A 16,623-nucleotide genomic window follows, 5' to 3' on the forward strand; every position below is an offset into this window, starting at 1 on the left:
AAAATGAATCAGAATTTTAATGAATCAATGATTTAATTTAAATTTTTATTATTATTTTTTGGGGCTTTTTATGCCTTTAATGATAGGACAGCTGAAGATAGACAGGAAGCAGGGGTCAGAGAGAGGGGGAGTGACACGCAGTACATGGCCATCCGATGCGGGATTCGAGCCGGGGCCAGCTGCAGCAAGGACTGTAGCCTCCACACACGGGACGGTCGCTTAACCCACTACGCTACCGACTGCCCCTTTAATTTCAATTTTAATAAATTAATTAATAACACATTTAAGTAATTATTTAATGATGTATTAATTTATTTAATTTTTCCACTTTTAGTCCTCCAGACTGGTTGGGAATTCTGTTTGTATTTGGCTATTTTCTGTTTTGAAAGCTCGAAATATGAGAAAAGTGTGTTTAATGTAGAACACAAAACTTAAAAGATGTCACGTGAAGTTCGTTAGGCCATGTTCATATTATTCTAGCGTGGGAACTCTTTTCATACTCAGACTGCAGTCTGCTACAATATGCAAATCTGCAAGTTGTTCTCCAGGTCATGCCTGGATTAGAACTGATCTTTGTCGCAATGTTAAAACATGTGTATGGAGCCCTGTGATTTGGATCCACTCCAGACTGTAATGGGATCTTTTCCTTGGCCCACACTACACTCTTCTACCATGTTTCAGAAAAAAAAATAAGGCCAGAAGTTTTTCTGTAATCCTGCTGACAACAAATCCTTGGTGAATGTGACAAACATACAAAAGGACACTTTGCAAGCATCCTTTGCAGTGTGATAATACAGAAGTTAGTACATTTTTATTTTATTTTATTGTTTTGACCGAACGTATCATGTTAAAACAACATTTTTTAAATTTGTGATAATTCACGAGGTGGTGGGTATAATTCATGTACCTATGTGCATTTTTATCCTAAAGAGATCAATAAACGTTCAGTAAACAGTGTCTGTTATTGGTGGACTTGATGTCACTCCATCCTGTAGCCATTTTTAAAACATTAAACTTCGACACAGGGACACAAGTAAAAAAGGATGTTAAACTTTTAGAAACTGTTTCTTTGCTGATGACACTACTGTAAATCCAAGCTGATGAACAAACACATACCTCTCACAGTCACCTTTCAAATCCGAAGGAGCTGAGCAATCAATGCTCAAAAACTGCAGTTATTTATGAATTTTGAGTGGCAGTCCTATCTGACACATCTACCCTTTACCTGAATCCTACTGCTGCCTCTGCCTTATTTTTTATGATTTATGTTTAACGTATCTGGACCACAGTCTGCAACATGTTTACGTGTTTATCTGGAGGTAAAACGCAGATGATCACAAATGATTTCAAAGTGCTTCTTCCTCTTCTAGAGAAACAGTTCTACGTGAATCATTTGTGCAGTAATGTGATTAGGATCACAGGTGATTGATAGTTTGGCGAACTTTATTAAAAGCTATCAATGTCAAAGATCTTCCACCTAAATAACAAAGCTCCGGCACAGCTTCCTTCAAGTATTAGCCAGATGTGTTAGGGCTTGTTGGGTAGATGAAGCAGGTGTTTGATGGGAAAATGTTTACCTGGGAAAGAGTGTCCCAAAACTCACTTTACAAACCGACCTTTTCATGACTACCACAAACAAATCGAGTCACCGGAGTTCTCCTTTAGTGACTCATCTTGGCACAAAGAAAAAAGGTTGTGGGTGAGATTTTAACCAAGCAGTTAACGTTAGGATCTAAATTGCACAACAGAAACCACGAAGGGGGTTGTATGTGTTCATGCATGCTTGCCTTCATGTTCAAAGACAGAGAAAGACAGGTGGGCCAGATAAAAGAAACATCCTTGTCCTCTTCATTCATATTCCTGTTGTTCCTTGTCATTAGTCAGTTTTTCCTCTTTACTTCAGCTTATTAATGCTTTAAATGCAGCACAGGTGATGTGCTATATGGGCCAATTAGCAGCAATGATAAACTTAAGACAGCGCACATCCCGCTCCAATATCAACGTATGTGACCAAAAAGGTGACCAAGACTGATATTTAGCTTGACGTGCCGGGTTTGCCTGGTTTTGTTGTGAGGTGTAAAAAAGCAGCCGAATGTTTGAAAAAATACGCACTATAACATTCAGTGATACAGGTGTGGCTAAACGCTTGAGAGTTTCTAATCCACAGAGATGTGCACCGCAGCTGTTTACCGACCTTTAAGTGTGTGACACAAACGTGTCAAGGTGTGAAAAAGTGGAACTTACTATACCACAGATTATTGCTTTGGAATAGGATGGGAGCAGTTTTATTGAGATGTTTGGCTGACACTGTGGATTGAATGATGAGGTGTCAGCATGTCAGAAATGGACACCAGGCAGTGACTGCTCAATGTTTACACGAGTGTAATCTGGATTGAACTCTTCGATATCTGCGGCTATAAAAGTACGATCCAGCTGAGATTGACAGATTTGCGCCTGACTGTGTGCAGATGTTTGTCATTAGGATGCCATCATTTTGACATTCCAACACTGTCATCCAGAACAAGATACTAGTCTACAGTTGAAAGATGGAGTAAAGGAGGAGAGAGAGGTGGGGAGTGACGTGTAATGAAGGTTCACTGACACCTTCAGCCATCAGAATCCCTGTGACTTTTGCTTGTTAGGTTTTAAACCATGTTGCTGTGCTAACACACGTTTTAAAATCCCATAAAAAGTTGGCTAATATGAATATGCTGTAGGATGCCAGGAGTCAAAACAATAAGGATGGTGGCATGACTTCTTGCTGAGGGTGATGTAGCTGCACCTGATAAGGGCATCTTGTTTTCAAGCAGGAGTGCTTGTTTTATTCTTCTCCTTGCCTGAGGCACAATCACGTGATCTTAGTGGGACTGTAGATAGAAGAAGAATATTAAATTAGTTTTTCCCTCGATAGGGAAATTCTTTTTCAAGTTTTTAGATACATAGGCCTGAAATACAACCACACACACACACACACACAGGGCTCATAGACATGCAATGTCATGCATGCATGTTGAGAGATTGTGTAGTGATGAACAGGTTAGAAAAATCTTCAGGTGAATCATCCTCCTGGCTGTACCTTCGCTTCGTATTGCCAAATTTCATGCCAAAAAACATATTTTATGCAAGATGTTTAAATTTCTTGTATGAAATTGTCTGAGCATGTCCCAGCCTTCATATTTGCAGCCCAAGTTGCTATACAACAAAAGGCTAAAGTGTTGCAACAAATCAGAGAGTTGCACCACTTGGCCCACGAACTCAGCATCTTTAACCTCACCCCCAACCCCCTTCACCCACCCTCCCGCCCGCCCGCCCCTCATACTGCACCTCCTCCACTGGCTGCTCATAATGAATTTAAAACCTTCCTGCTGGTACAGCCTCGAACAGAGCTGCAGGCCATTCTGCAACACCGAGCTCCAGCTCATCCTCTGCTCTCCACCATTAATGCCTCCACCCCCCCTCCAACCCTCATCATCATGCTCATCCTCCCTTTCTCCCCTTCTTGCATCACATCCCCTCTCCCACATCGTCCTCCCCTACTTTCTCAAATGCGATCCTGTGTTGCCTTTGTCTTACCTCTTATTCCTTTAGCCACCATATCTCTGTTTGACCGCTCACAGAATTATCAATGCTCAATGAGGATCTAAATTCATAGTTACTGTTACTGATGATGTCATATCTTCATTGTTGACTCTGATTGGTCATTAACTGGTGTTGAGCAATGCATATTTTGTAAGTAACAAGACTACATATATCTTGTATTTTTGGGGGCTGTTGATGGACACCATTAACCATAATGCACTGCACAAAGGAAACCGAGGAACTCACAGCTGAGAAACATGTAAACAAACAAAAATTGGACCTTGACATGTTTTTACCAACTGCTGTTTCCAAGGTCAGGAATGAGCTGTCAGGCTTGGTGTTCTTTGTTCTCTCTTTAACTGGCAGTATAGAGTCCAGAGGTTACTGTTAGATTTACATCCATCTGTGCACGGATTGCATCAGTATGTTTATTTATTTATTTGTATACGAACTGCAAAATTAATTTGTATATGCTCCATACTGTTGCTCCTTATTGACTCATATTCAGCATTTGTTTGTTGTGTATTCTCGTGTAGCTTTCATTAAGATCGATCCTTAATGAGCTCACATGAATGGTAAACTGTCTTAGTTTTTCTTCCTGGCACAGACACGTAACAATGTTGATGTCACTTACTTGTTGTGTCCATCCATCACTCTGGCCCAGTAACGTCTCACTCCATTGCCTTGACATTTCATGTGGATTTTCATGACCCCAGAGCACTCGATTACTTCAGGACAAAACAATTCAACACAGTTTTATTTTTAGCGATGCTAGCAGCATGGCTCTGGGGATGCCAGTGATGAGCTGTCCAACATGGTCTACCACCTTTTGGTCCAGAGTGAAACATCTCAACAACTATTGGACGGCTTTCCATGATATTTTGTGCAGACATCCTGCTGACGTGGGTTATCCCTTGACTATTCCTCTAGCAACACCATGAGGTTCATATTTGGGGTTTATTTGTGACATATCTTGACAACTATTGGATGGATTGTAGCTAAAGATCCCTTTGAGGATACATTATGAGCCCTTTCCTCTAAGCGCCACCATCAGGTCATCAGGTAATCCTAAACCTAAACCTAACGCAGACATCAGCTTCAGCCTTGTGTTTAGTGCAAATTACAATTACAATTACAACAGTGAACATGGAATACATTATATGTACCTGCTAAACATCAACATGTTAGCATTGTTGCTGTTAGCATGTTAGCATGACATGCATTTCACTGAGAGGTCAGCATGGCAAACGCCCACCACCAACATCCACAGACATGACTTCAGTGTATTTCAGAGAACACCAAATGTCACATCCCTTAATCCCTCTATTCCCTCCTGCAGTTTTTCACAATAGTTGGTTGATTCATTTCAGGATCTTATGTTAACACCCACACTGAGAAACTTTTGAATGCTTCCATGGAAGACACTGGCACGCACACAAACACACGTACAACAGTGGTGATTAATAAGGGTTTGTCAGTGATCACCTGACGCTCCCTCAAATTTTTTTTAGATGTTATGTCGCATACTGCAATGTGTTGTTAGTACTTTTTAGGGTATCAGTTGTGAAAATAATGATAAATTGTTAATATTATTTATTAATTCTTTATAATCTGTTACTTTAGCATCTTGTAGATTTGGTTTATACAAGTTTATACAAAGAGATGTTATTGCTATAGATAAAAGTACTAAGTATTGTATAGTAGTAGCGCTAATATATTTCCTACACATAATATGCATTAGTGATAATCATAAGAATCAGGTTTATTGCCTGGAAAGTAGGTTAATTATTAAAAAAAAAAACATATAAACAATATAAATATGTCCAATTTAAAATTGGGGCTGCACGGTGGTGCAATGGTTAGCACTGTTTTGTAGGTCTGTTTCTTTTTATATAAAATATTCTATTTTTACTTTTATATAGTTTTCTATTTGTAAAGATCTTAGCACAGGTTCAACTTCTCTGCACGTTTAATTTCTTCTTTGCACATGTCAAATTACTATGCACATATTCATATTCTGCACAATTTCTTTGCACAGGTTTAATTTAAATGCAGATTCAGCTAATTGGTTTAACTTTAACGCATGTTTACTGTAGTATAGTTTAATTTTAATGTATGTTTGTTGTAGTATAGGCTAATCTTAATGCATGTTTACTGTATGTTTACTGTGTCTCATGCTGGGATGGATGCTTGAATTTTCCTCGGGCACATAGAGCCCTGCGATAGGCTGGTAACTTGTACGAGGTGTATGGCTGGATGGTTGGTTTATAATAGATAAACAAAGTATAAAGTAATAATCCAAACTGTTGATCTAATTGTCTTATACATTTTAGATTTCATATATGATTTATTCACTTTATTATATTGTGTGTTCAGTTTACTTTCCTCCATTAAGGTTCAAATAATGTGGAAGCCACAACAAGATTTTTACTCACAGGATTTTTCACACTGATGTTCTTTGTTATTCATATGTGTGTTCTCGCACCCATTTTGCTGCTGTGACACTTAGGTCCCCTCATTGTATTAATAACAAGTATCATGTCTTAAAGGTCATTTGATCTCATTAAAAACTCTCCTGCGTGTGTGTGTGTGCTACACAACATCTGGATTGAATTGGATATGCAGTGTATATTCACAGTGTATTGTTCTGTTTGTAGGGTAATTGGAGAAATCTCATTTGTTTTTAAAAAGCCTGCATGACTCCAGGGCAGTCTTACTATAAGCTTAGAGCGCTACCTGGTGGTCAGAGAGACACATATACAGTAAATTTTACTGGAGTATTCTACATGCACTCACAAGAAATGAATAAACTTCCTCCTGTAGACGCTGCAGTTTCTCTGTATTCACGTAAAATTTTACCACATCTGCACATCCAGTATATTAATATTACACATACTGTAAATTTTAATGGAGCTGTCCACATATTAGTCTTAAAATCAGTGTAATGATCATATAAATTATATATTTCACATATTTTTACATCGCATTTTAGTAACTATTATTGATTTGTTTTTCTTGTGAAGCACTCTGAGCTGTTATACTCATGTTATGAAAGGTTCTATATAAATAGTTTATTATATTAGTATGATATGATCTTAAGTGTACAAAATGGTTTAGTACTGTAATAAAAAATAAAATATATCTTGAATTCCTTCTGCATGTTCTGCTTTCAGATTTGTTTGTTAATTTGTTAAACACTTGAATATTTTTCATAGTTTTATGATTCATATGAATTTATTTGCTATTTTTCAGGCTGGAATTTTACATTATATTTATATTATTTCATCATTTTCAGACCTGGACGCAGGACAAAACGTGGACAGATTATTACCTCATCGAATTTAAAAATCTTTCGTATATGAATGTGTTGTAGTGAAGAACTTTATTGAACACACTGTAAAATCAGATTATAAATCTTGGATCAGCATTAGTACATTTTTACATTTCATCTGTGCGAAGCAGACAACAAACAGATGGAGACTTGAATCGATACATTTTAACAGCATTCTCTGTCAACCCACTACTTTTTTATTCTGATAGTTCACTTGCATCTCGCTCCTCCTCCTGCAACTATTGTGTGATATTGCCTCATGCACTTGAAAGGCCTACGACTGCTCGGAGAGATACCAAGAGATTTCATACACGCACACGCACACACACACCCTCCACGAGCTGGGAGATGAGATAGGCAACTTCTGTTTGTTGACTGCCGGAGCTTGATACCACTCCGGTCTTCCCTCCCCCTTGGGGAGCTTATGGCTTCATCGTAATATTGTAGAAAATCACACGTGAAGTGCGCATCAGTATTTCAATAAACACCTTTCTTTATTCTGCGGGTGTTTGGACGAGATGACTCAATCGTAGCTTGTAAATCTGAAGGGGAACAGGTCTGTTTTGTTGCACAACGGTCAGGTGTCAATCAAAGAGTTGCCCCTTGATGTGCTGCCGTCCAGTGGTGAATCCTGGGAAATAACTTGACCGCATTGCAGCCAAAAATAAGAAAGCATGAAAAAAAAGGAGGGTTGGGACCATCAGTTATGGGGCAGAGCACCAGAACAGATGGGAGGGGTGTCTCTCTCTATCTCTTAATCCCACCCTCTTCTTCTTCTCTGGAGGCGTCTTTAATGTCAACATGCAGTGAAAAACAGTCCAAAGGCAGAGATCAATGATACTACATAAGTGGTTTTATTTGGCTGTAATTTACCTGATGTAGAATTTCCTGACATTGACATCGATTTATTAAAAGCACCTGAATTTCAGATACATCAAGTTGATCAATTGAAAACAAAATGAAGTCGTACCGTTACCCAACAACGATTTATTGTTGCGTCAACAGGTGATTGTTTGTTCGCAAAATACAGCCGAGAAGAGAGAGAGAGAGAGGGAGAGGGAGGGGGGGAGTGGAAGAAGGAGAAAAAGGAAAGTAAGCCAGTGAATGTTTCTGAATGTTTCTCAGAGCGGAAAATAAACAAAACCTGAGCATGGAGCACAATGGCACTGTGGAGCAGAGGAGGGGGTCAGAGAAAAGTCGCCAGCTGATGAGAAGAATAAAGTCAACTCAGTGAAATTGACACGGTGGAGATCTTGAAGCCATGCAGTTAACAGAATATTGCCTTCAAATAACACTCGCACATGCTTTTTTTCCAAAATCAAACATGCATTGGGTATTTCAGTGAGGGTAAAGAAAGTGTAAATACTCGACACTTTAGCAATACAAATCTTATAAATGTTTCTGATAATGAATATTTGTAGAGCATGTTACACACTTTGTCCAGTAATCCCTTTATTTGTTGATTGTTTGAAGCAAAATGATAAATGAACATTGTTAAGTAAAAATAAAATATAAAATAAAATATATATTTTAATATGGATCTGCCTCGATGCTGCCAATGTGTGTCACAAAAAAAACACGAGCAAATTCAGTCACTACCTACTAATTCAAAGAGCATTTTTGTAAACGATCAATCCATTTTGCAAGCACAAAGTCAGTCATCACAAGGCTGTGAGTGCAGTTCGGATCACAGTGGTCACGGACAAAGTTCAGCATCTCCTCTGGAAGCCACCTCGCTAAGGCTTGTTATAGTTTAGTCACACGTTTGGAAACTCCTTCTCTTTGTTTTTTTTTTTTTTTTAAGGAAAGGTGTGTTTTTGTTCGGCCATCCTCTCGGAACAATTATATATAGAGATTTTTTTTTTCTTTTTAGAAAAGAACTACCAAAATCATGCAACTACCATTTCATTTTTGTGAGACAAAAACCAGTTGGTGCTTTGATTTTTTTTCTCTTGGTGCTGGTCTGGTTGGGAGGTTTCGAGGTGAGGTCAGCGTGGGCGTTTATTTTTATTTATTTTTTTAGGCACTGCCGTCCTGTTTGAGCCGCTGACTGCGAGCCTTGTAGACCTCGATCAGTAAATCTTTGACGTACTGGATTTCTCGTTCCACCGACTCCGCCTTGTCACGAAGCTCCCGGTTCTGCCCCTCGAGGCCATGCAGCTCCTCCTCCAGAGAGTCCAGCTCCGCCCTCTTACGCAGCCTGTACCTGCAGAGAAAAACAACGCCTCCGGTTGGTTTGACAGGTTGTTGTTTTGTTTGTTTTTTTGCTGCCTTGCATCTTTATTAATGAGTCAAGTGAGCGTGACCTTTGAGCCACATTACTCACACAGCTCAGACATCCCTCCCCAGGGGAAACATAATGTGGCGTTTATTTCATCACCTATCACTGTCTTCTTCTCTAACGTTGTGAACACTGTTCTGCCCCGTAAATGAAGGGAATAAAAACGACTCCCACACACACAGAGTTTATACACTTATAGAAATGGTTAGGTGGGGCTGAGTTTGGCAGGCAGTGATGGGACTTTCCATCCATCCCTCCTACATTTAAAGAAGAAGTGGGGTGCCTGGTTCATGCAACACTCCTCACGTTACAAAGAGAAACTACAAGTATTCAGGCAGATTAAAATCACAAGAATATTATCAGTAACCATCCACTAAATACTTTGCTTTTCTTACTTTTAACAAACTTTCATTAACATTAAACAGACAACTCTCTAGAAGCATCAAGTATGTTTTTGTGTTTACCTGTGAGCAGCAGTTTTGTTCTGGTCTCTCTTCTTCTGCTTCCTCTCTCCGGTGCCCGTCTCCAGAGAAGCGGCACCCATCACCAGAGCTGGTTTGACAGAGCAGGGCTCATCCTTTAGCCTCTGGGTGGGGCGGTGGATGGGGGCGCCCAGCAGCATCCCCTCGCCCTCCCCTCTGGACAGACATTCATAGCTTTGGTCTGCAAGGCATTCTGGATAGAGGTAGTGGCCATTTGGGGGCTCTACAGCCTGTGCTTGTGACGGCTGATCGAGGTCACCTATAAAGCTATGGTAAGGCTCTGTGCCGGCCATGGACTGGTGGAAGTAGCCGTCGCTGGCCACCATTGTCTCTTGGGGAATACTTCCGGAAAGTCCTCCATCTTTGCTGCAGTGCAAGACCTCGAGCCCAGCGCTGTCGTAACTTACATTGACCTTCACGTTGTGCATCAACTGTCCCTCTCGCTTGTGGTGGCCGTCGTACGAGCCACCCAGACAAAAACCTCGAGCAATCTCTTCGCTGCAAAACATTCCTTCTGAAAAACAATAGCTCTCCTCTTCTTTCAACGATAAAGCACATTCTCTCACCTTCTTGACGCTCCCGAGGCTGCTCTTGCTCACCGTCTTCAGCGTGGAGTAGTGGTTCACAGACAACTCTGTGCTTCCTGAGTAACTTCCCCTGGAGCCCCACGTATCAAGTCCAACTTCCTCCCCGACTTTCACCGCCTCGCTGATGATTCTTCGCCCGTTGTTGTGGTGGTAGCGGTGGTGGTAGTTGTACGGAGCAGGTCGCGCAATTTTGGTTCTGCTGATGGGACCGCCACAGAAGCTGGCCAGGTCCAGTTCCCCTGTTGCCAAGGTAACAACCACAGGGCTGGTTTCTGATTGGCTGGTCCCATATGAGCCATAGGGTAACTGATAATAAGACTGGGAGCCCATGGCTTGGGCACCCTTGTCACATTTTGAGGATTTCTCCAACTTGTTCGTCGTGGATGTGGACTCGGAGCGGAAGTAGTCCTCCAGCTGAGCCAGCTCCTCCTGCAGTAGAGAGGTCATGACCTCCAGATCCGAGGGCACCTTGACATCTTGTTCTAACGGCGAGGGTGGAAGGGATGAGCTGGGAGAAGACTCGGTCGTCGACACAAATGAAGACAAATCAACTTTTTCCGTCATCCAATCTGAGTGACCATCACCTATGAGAATTAAAAAATAATCATTTTATCAGTAAAGCAATCCATATATTTTTTTCACTCAGCTGCTGTAGAATAACTGAAAATTAAAAAAAATACAAATCTAAAAAAAGAAAAGAAGGAAAAACAATCTTGAAATCACGCAAGGTAGAGAGGATAAATGAAGTTAAAAATCAAGCAATACATCCGACAAATCCAAGTGAACAACTAACCGATCATCTGAAAATGATTGAACAGCATCGTCTGCATTCGATAAATATCCACTTAGCTGTACTCACTGTACGACATTAGCCCCGTGCTGCACTGCGGCTCCGACCTCGGGATGTGGAAAAATAAAAAAGCGTCTTGGCCAAACTCACCAATTAAGTGCTGCCTCTCCGCTGGCTCCGCCCCCGTCCTGGGCCGTGATTGGCTACGGCTAGCCTGTCGGTGTGGGGGAGCGCAGAGCTCGCCTGTGGAAATGGGAGGAATTTTCCTGCGAAGGATCGATGCCGCCATTGTGTCGCCTGCTTCGATTAAATTGTTCAAAAGCACAAAGTGTACGCTGGCTGGATGAAAGAGTTGTGGGAACTCCTGAAGACCTGCGGAGGGAAAGAAATGTCATTTTTTAAATTTATTTTTTTTTATAATTCTAAATTAAAATTTCAATTAATTTTTTAGATCCCAATTTTAATAATTAGCCCAAATATTGAAGAAAAAAAATCTAAATAATTGATATTTTCAAAATAAAACAGCAATTAGTGTTCTTAAAAAAAAGAAAAGTTTTTAATTTATTAACTTAACTTTTAAATTTTTTTGTTCACCTGTCACCTCATCCAGTTATTGAATTGTGTCACCACAATATATAATAAAGTAATAAAGTGCAAAAAAAGTAGCTTGATACAGTTTGAGACACAATAAAACATGAAAAAATCAAAAACTACAAATGGTTAACAACACTAATGACATTTTGACAGATTTTTACATGGATAATATAGAAAGTTATTCACAGAAACATATTTATAACGCTTAAAATTGTGTCTAAAAACAGTAAGAAATAAACTGACTCGTGTTTTCACGTAAATAAAAAAGAGCTTTAAAGAGTGACAGCGAGTAAAACAGTCGCGTGGACGTTAAATGAAAGTGCGTGTCTGTCTAAAGTCATCTGTTAGCTAACCATAGTGTGAACTTTCTGTCTCCACACAGTCTGCTCCAAAGCGCTGAAAAACGATACTCACCCCATAGTTTCTGAGTAGTCTGCTAAAGACGCGGAGCTTGACGAAGAGGAAGGGACTCAGTCACAGTTTAAAAAGCCATATTTTTCTCTTTTGGAGGGCAGGGGACTCTTCATCAAGTGCTATTTCGACGAACAGAAAGTTTTTAAATCCGCTACTTCTACAACTCCTCAAGCCCGGGACCGCATCACAGCAGACAAAATCAATGCGCAGCTTACAGACTTTCAGCCGGCCGTTACGTCATGAACCCGGGGACTTTCCCGCTACCCAGAGAGCACGAGCGCACCACACACACACACACACACACACACACACACACACACCTACCTCTAATGTCTTCATCGTGTTGTATTTCATTTACTCCCTGTATTAAGTCATGTCTGAATATTTTTTTTTAAGTACTCTAATGACCGGATATTTGTGCTTTGTTTGAATGCTGTAAAAAGTACTAAAATCGTAACCTAAACCTGGGAGAAGACTGCTGTGATAGCTCGGTGATTTGCCCAACAGTTCTCATAATGCTCATAATAACAAAACAACGCTTTAAGACGTTTTTCAAACACGCCTAAACTGCCGAGAGGTGTAGTTCAGCAGGCACTAGTTTCCCTAGCGCCGTAGCGGAAGGACACCGTGTTGCTGTTCGAAGGTGTAACTTTAGTTGCAGCCCTGTTGCATCAGATCCGCAGGGGATTCGCTGAGCGCTGTAACAATGTGGCCGCACCATTGGTTTATCTGGGGGAACTTTTTTATTTCTATTGGCCTGCTATCACTCTTCACCCTGACTGATCATCATTACACTTTACTGTACCGCGTAACAGGCATAACTGCTGGGGCATGACCCCCCAGCAGGAAGCATAATGTGACAAACAGACACTTCACTCCCATCACCACATCACCTGTTGTCAGAGCTGAGATGTACGAACATCACTTAAACACACCTGGAGTTTTTTTTTTAAATCAATTCAGATCAAATCAGATTTTATTTGTATAGCCCAAATTCACAAAACACATTTTTGCCTCTGAGGGCTTTACAATCTGTACAGAGAGTGACACCCTCTGTCCTTAGACCCTCGGTTCCAGTGAGGAAAAACTTGCCCACAAAAAACCTTTAACAGGGAAAAAAGGTGGAAGAAACCTCAGGAAGAGCCACAGAGGAGGGATCCCTCTCCCAGGACGGACAGACGTGCAATAGATGTCACGTGTACAGGACAAATCAACACAAACATATTGTACAATTACAATGACTGATAAAATGACAATGAATTACAATGAATGATAAAATAACAATGAATCACAATGAATGATAAAATGATTACAGTAGCAGTGGAACCTGTGATAGAGATAGAGAGACACAGATGCACAGCGGCACCAAATCATCAACTAACTATGAACTGTAATGGAGATATGGTAGCAATAATTAACTCCAGGTAAGAAGTTTAGTTAGTAACATGCATTAATGAGACATGTATGTTTACAGATGGTGAGAGAGAGAGATGGTTTGAGTAGAGTTTTCAGCAAAGGGAGACTTTTAGAAGACTTTCTTATGGAGATAATAAAGTTTTCCACTTTATCTAAGGGTTCTATTAATATTTAATAAACAGATCACGGTCACATCAACACAGAGGTTATGTGTTGTAAGTATGAGAAATCTAATCCAGTGTTTTGAACACTTAAAGGATTTTATGAAATATTGAGAGAACGTTCATATAGAAATGTGTGTGGATAGCTGAGTTGAGGAGAAACTAGTTAATGTCATTGTTTAAATTGATTTTATGATTAAATTTAGATTTTAAATATAGTTAAATCTTCACGGGTAACCCCCTTCCACACACACACCCTTCACATTGACCCATCCTAATTATTTATGGACATATTTTTTACCTAACAAAGTTCTAGTCTTTTGTGGAGCGTGGAGATGCAGAATGCAAACACAAACCCTCCGCAGCTGATCGCACAGACTCACATTTGAAATGTTTTATTTGAATCTTCATATTACGTGACAAGTATACACGATTCAAACCTTTACAGAGGTTCAGCGCGTTCTTTGAAGCTTGAAAAGAAAAAGAAAAAAAAACACCTTTTAGAGCTGAACAAAAATGTTGCCCGCCGTCTTCTAAAAGTTAGTTTGTGAACCTGCTCAAGGCTGCAAAATATCAGTTTTAGTAATCTACACTCACATCCGAGCTCGCTGATATTTACACAGACACACAGGGCCTGGTGCTCGGTGGTTGATCAGAAAAAGCTTACAGGTCAAAAATAAATGCAGAATTCAAACTTCTCTTGAGCCTTAAAGCTTTAAGCCAACAGGTCAGGAGAGACGTTTAACCCTCCTGATGTCACCCATCTCTGTAACAGTTAAATCAACAACACACACATGTTGTGTGTGTCTGTAAACACTCTTCATGAACTCATCCATTCACAATACGAGCAACTGATTTGAACAAATGATCTATCAAACACAAACACATCATTTCAGACTGGGCTGGCGAGAGAGAGACGGAAGTGGTCAGCCCAGTTGAGGGTTTAAAACACACACACACACACACACACACACACACACACACACACAAATATACCATCTTCTTCCAGCTTCTTTCAGCGATATTTTCTCTTTTTTTTAAATCAAATGTCGTTCCATGAAGTTTAGTTCACACAGGACTGAAGTGAAATGCAGATCTATGTAGAATTTTTTAGAAATATATCTACTGGCTTTGATTTGTACATGAATGTAAGTTTTGATCAGCGCTTTTCTGTATATTAATGCAATTAAATGTTTGCCATATAATGCGTCATGTGTAGTATGTTGCAGAAGATTAGCGGACTGCATCAGCTGATAAATAATCAAATAGATATTTCTGCTTCTGATGATTTGGAGTTTGTCTATTTTAGGTCAGTATTATACAATCATCTGTAAAGTCACTGAAATATAATGAAAAATAATAATCCTAATAATAGGATTTAGCAATTTTAAGCACCATATGAACATTTAATAAATGTTTACAACACATTATATTGTCATTATAAGTAGATATTCAATGTCAATGTATTTGACACAACAGATGATGGATGATAATAAAACAGATTTATAATAATATCAAATATGTCTTCATTTGGGGTTATCTGTTAAAATTTTTTTTATATGTAAAAAAATATAATAAGAACTTAAAATGTCCTGCTCACAAGCAGTGTTTCCGTAACACAATTAAACCTGTGTGTGTGATTGTGTGTTACACACACCTGCCACTCTCCACGGTGATGCTGTTATAAATCTTGTCTCTGTTCCAGCAGCATCATTATTATTGAACGAGCTTCTGAAAACAGGAGCTTCATTTAATCATGATGTTTAATGAAGCAGAGAAAAACAACAAACGTGCTACAAGAGCGTGAAAAAAATCTACAGACGTGAAAGTTAATCACACACAGGAAGTGTGTTTTTTTTGTTTGTTTTGTTTTTTTAAATCTTCTAAATACAGCCGACCTTCACTTCCAGCTGCTGAAGCACACACTTCGATCCCTGATCGATGGATCAGAAGACGAGGTGACGTTCACACTCAGTGGGAATAAATCTGCTGCTCTGTGAAATGTGTGTGATGATCCATCTGCAGGTCGTGCCTCATGTTCACAATCCAGCTGTGATGTGATAACGAGTCTGTGCTCCACCACAACAGTCTGTCTGTAATCAGGTGTGTTTACTGTCAGCCTCCCCGGTCTGTCACTCTGTTTGTGCTCCTTGCATCCTGACCTCCGGGGCTGCTCGTGCAGCGTGACGGGCCCCCGGTGTTGACAGGTAGGATGTGTGGAGGTCGGACAGGCTGGGTGACACCCAGCTTGTCCCACTGCCCTCATTAGTAAAACCAGGACGGCTCTGCACGGCTCCCTGGCTGGAGCTTCCTCTGCCTATCCTCTGCCTCCCCGACAAACCAAACGCTGATTGAAGCAGCCAGGTCTTCCTGTTGCTATAGTAATAGGCAACACTGGCTTCACCCCTTCTCGAAAAAAAAAAAACATGTTTTTTGGCACCCCTGTAGCCGTGGGTTTTTACGGCCTCCCCCTCAGAGCTCTTACACCCCCCCATTGTTTACAGTGTTCGTCCTGCTATTTTTGCAGACGGTGCAGTTTTTTTTTTTATTATGCATGATGCACCTCTTTAGTCACGCATGAATCTGTAATCATCGTAGGTCGTGGAGATCAGGAAAAGTTGTGGTGAAGTGTGCAATGCCCCTGCAAGAATTTTAGATTTGATAACCTCAAACGAGATCAGTGATGAAGGCAGCGTGCTTTCAACTGGAACCTTCAGGGTTGATTCAGAATTATGAAGTCAGTCATATTTTAAATTATGATTCAGTTGAGTACAAATTTTACTATTTTATTTTGACTCTGAGTTGGAAATCACACCATGAAAGCAGATCTGAATCTGAATTCAATGTAAATATTTTCATTTGGAAAAATTAAACCTCTTCTACCCTGGCACAGAAATAACCTCCTGCACTGTGTACTGTATGTGTAAATACATATTTGTACAGATTTCAGTATAGTGTGCAATAGTGAATCCACAATGAATTCCTTAA

General features: G+C 40.1%; 1 protein-coding gene across 1 annotated transcript; it reads right to left on the reverse strand.

Annotated features, from left to right (window-relative positions):
• Nucleotides 1-6,946: 6,946 nt before the first annotated feature.
• atf5b (activating transcription factor 5b) lies at nucleotides 6,947-12,263 on the reverse strand. The gene is made up of 4 exons (XM_010740320.3): nucleotides 12,059-12,263; nucleotides 11,201-11,422; nucleotides 9,656-10,844; nucleotides 6,947-9,116 (listed from the first exon to the last, which is right to left on the reverse strand). The coding sequence occupies exons 2-4, from the start codon at nucleotides 11,337-11,339 to the stop codon at nucleotides 8,930-8,932; spliced, it is 1,515 nt and encodes a 504-aa protein (XP_010738622.1). The 5' UTR covers nucleotides 11,340-11,422; nucleotides 12,059-12,263; the 3' UTR covers nucleotides 6,947-8,929.
• Nucleotides 12,264-16,623: the final 4,360 nt, after the last annotated feature.

Source organism: Larimichthys crocea, chromosome VII, assembly GCF_000972845.2.
Source record: "Larimichthys crocea isolate SSNF chromosome VII, L_crocea_2.0, whole genome shotgun sequence".
Lineage (NCBI taxonomy): Eukaryota > Metazoa > Chordata > Actinopteri > Sciaenidae > Larimichthys > Larimichthys crocea.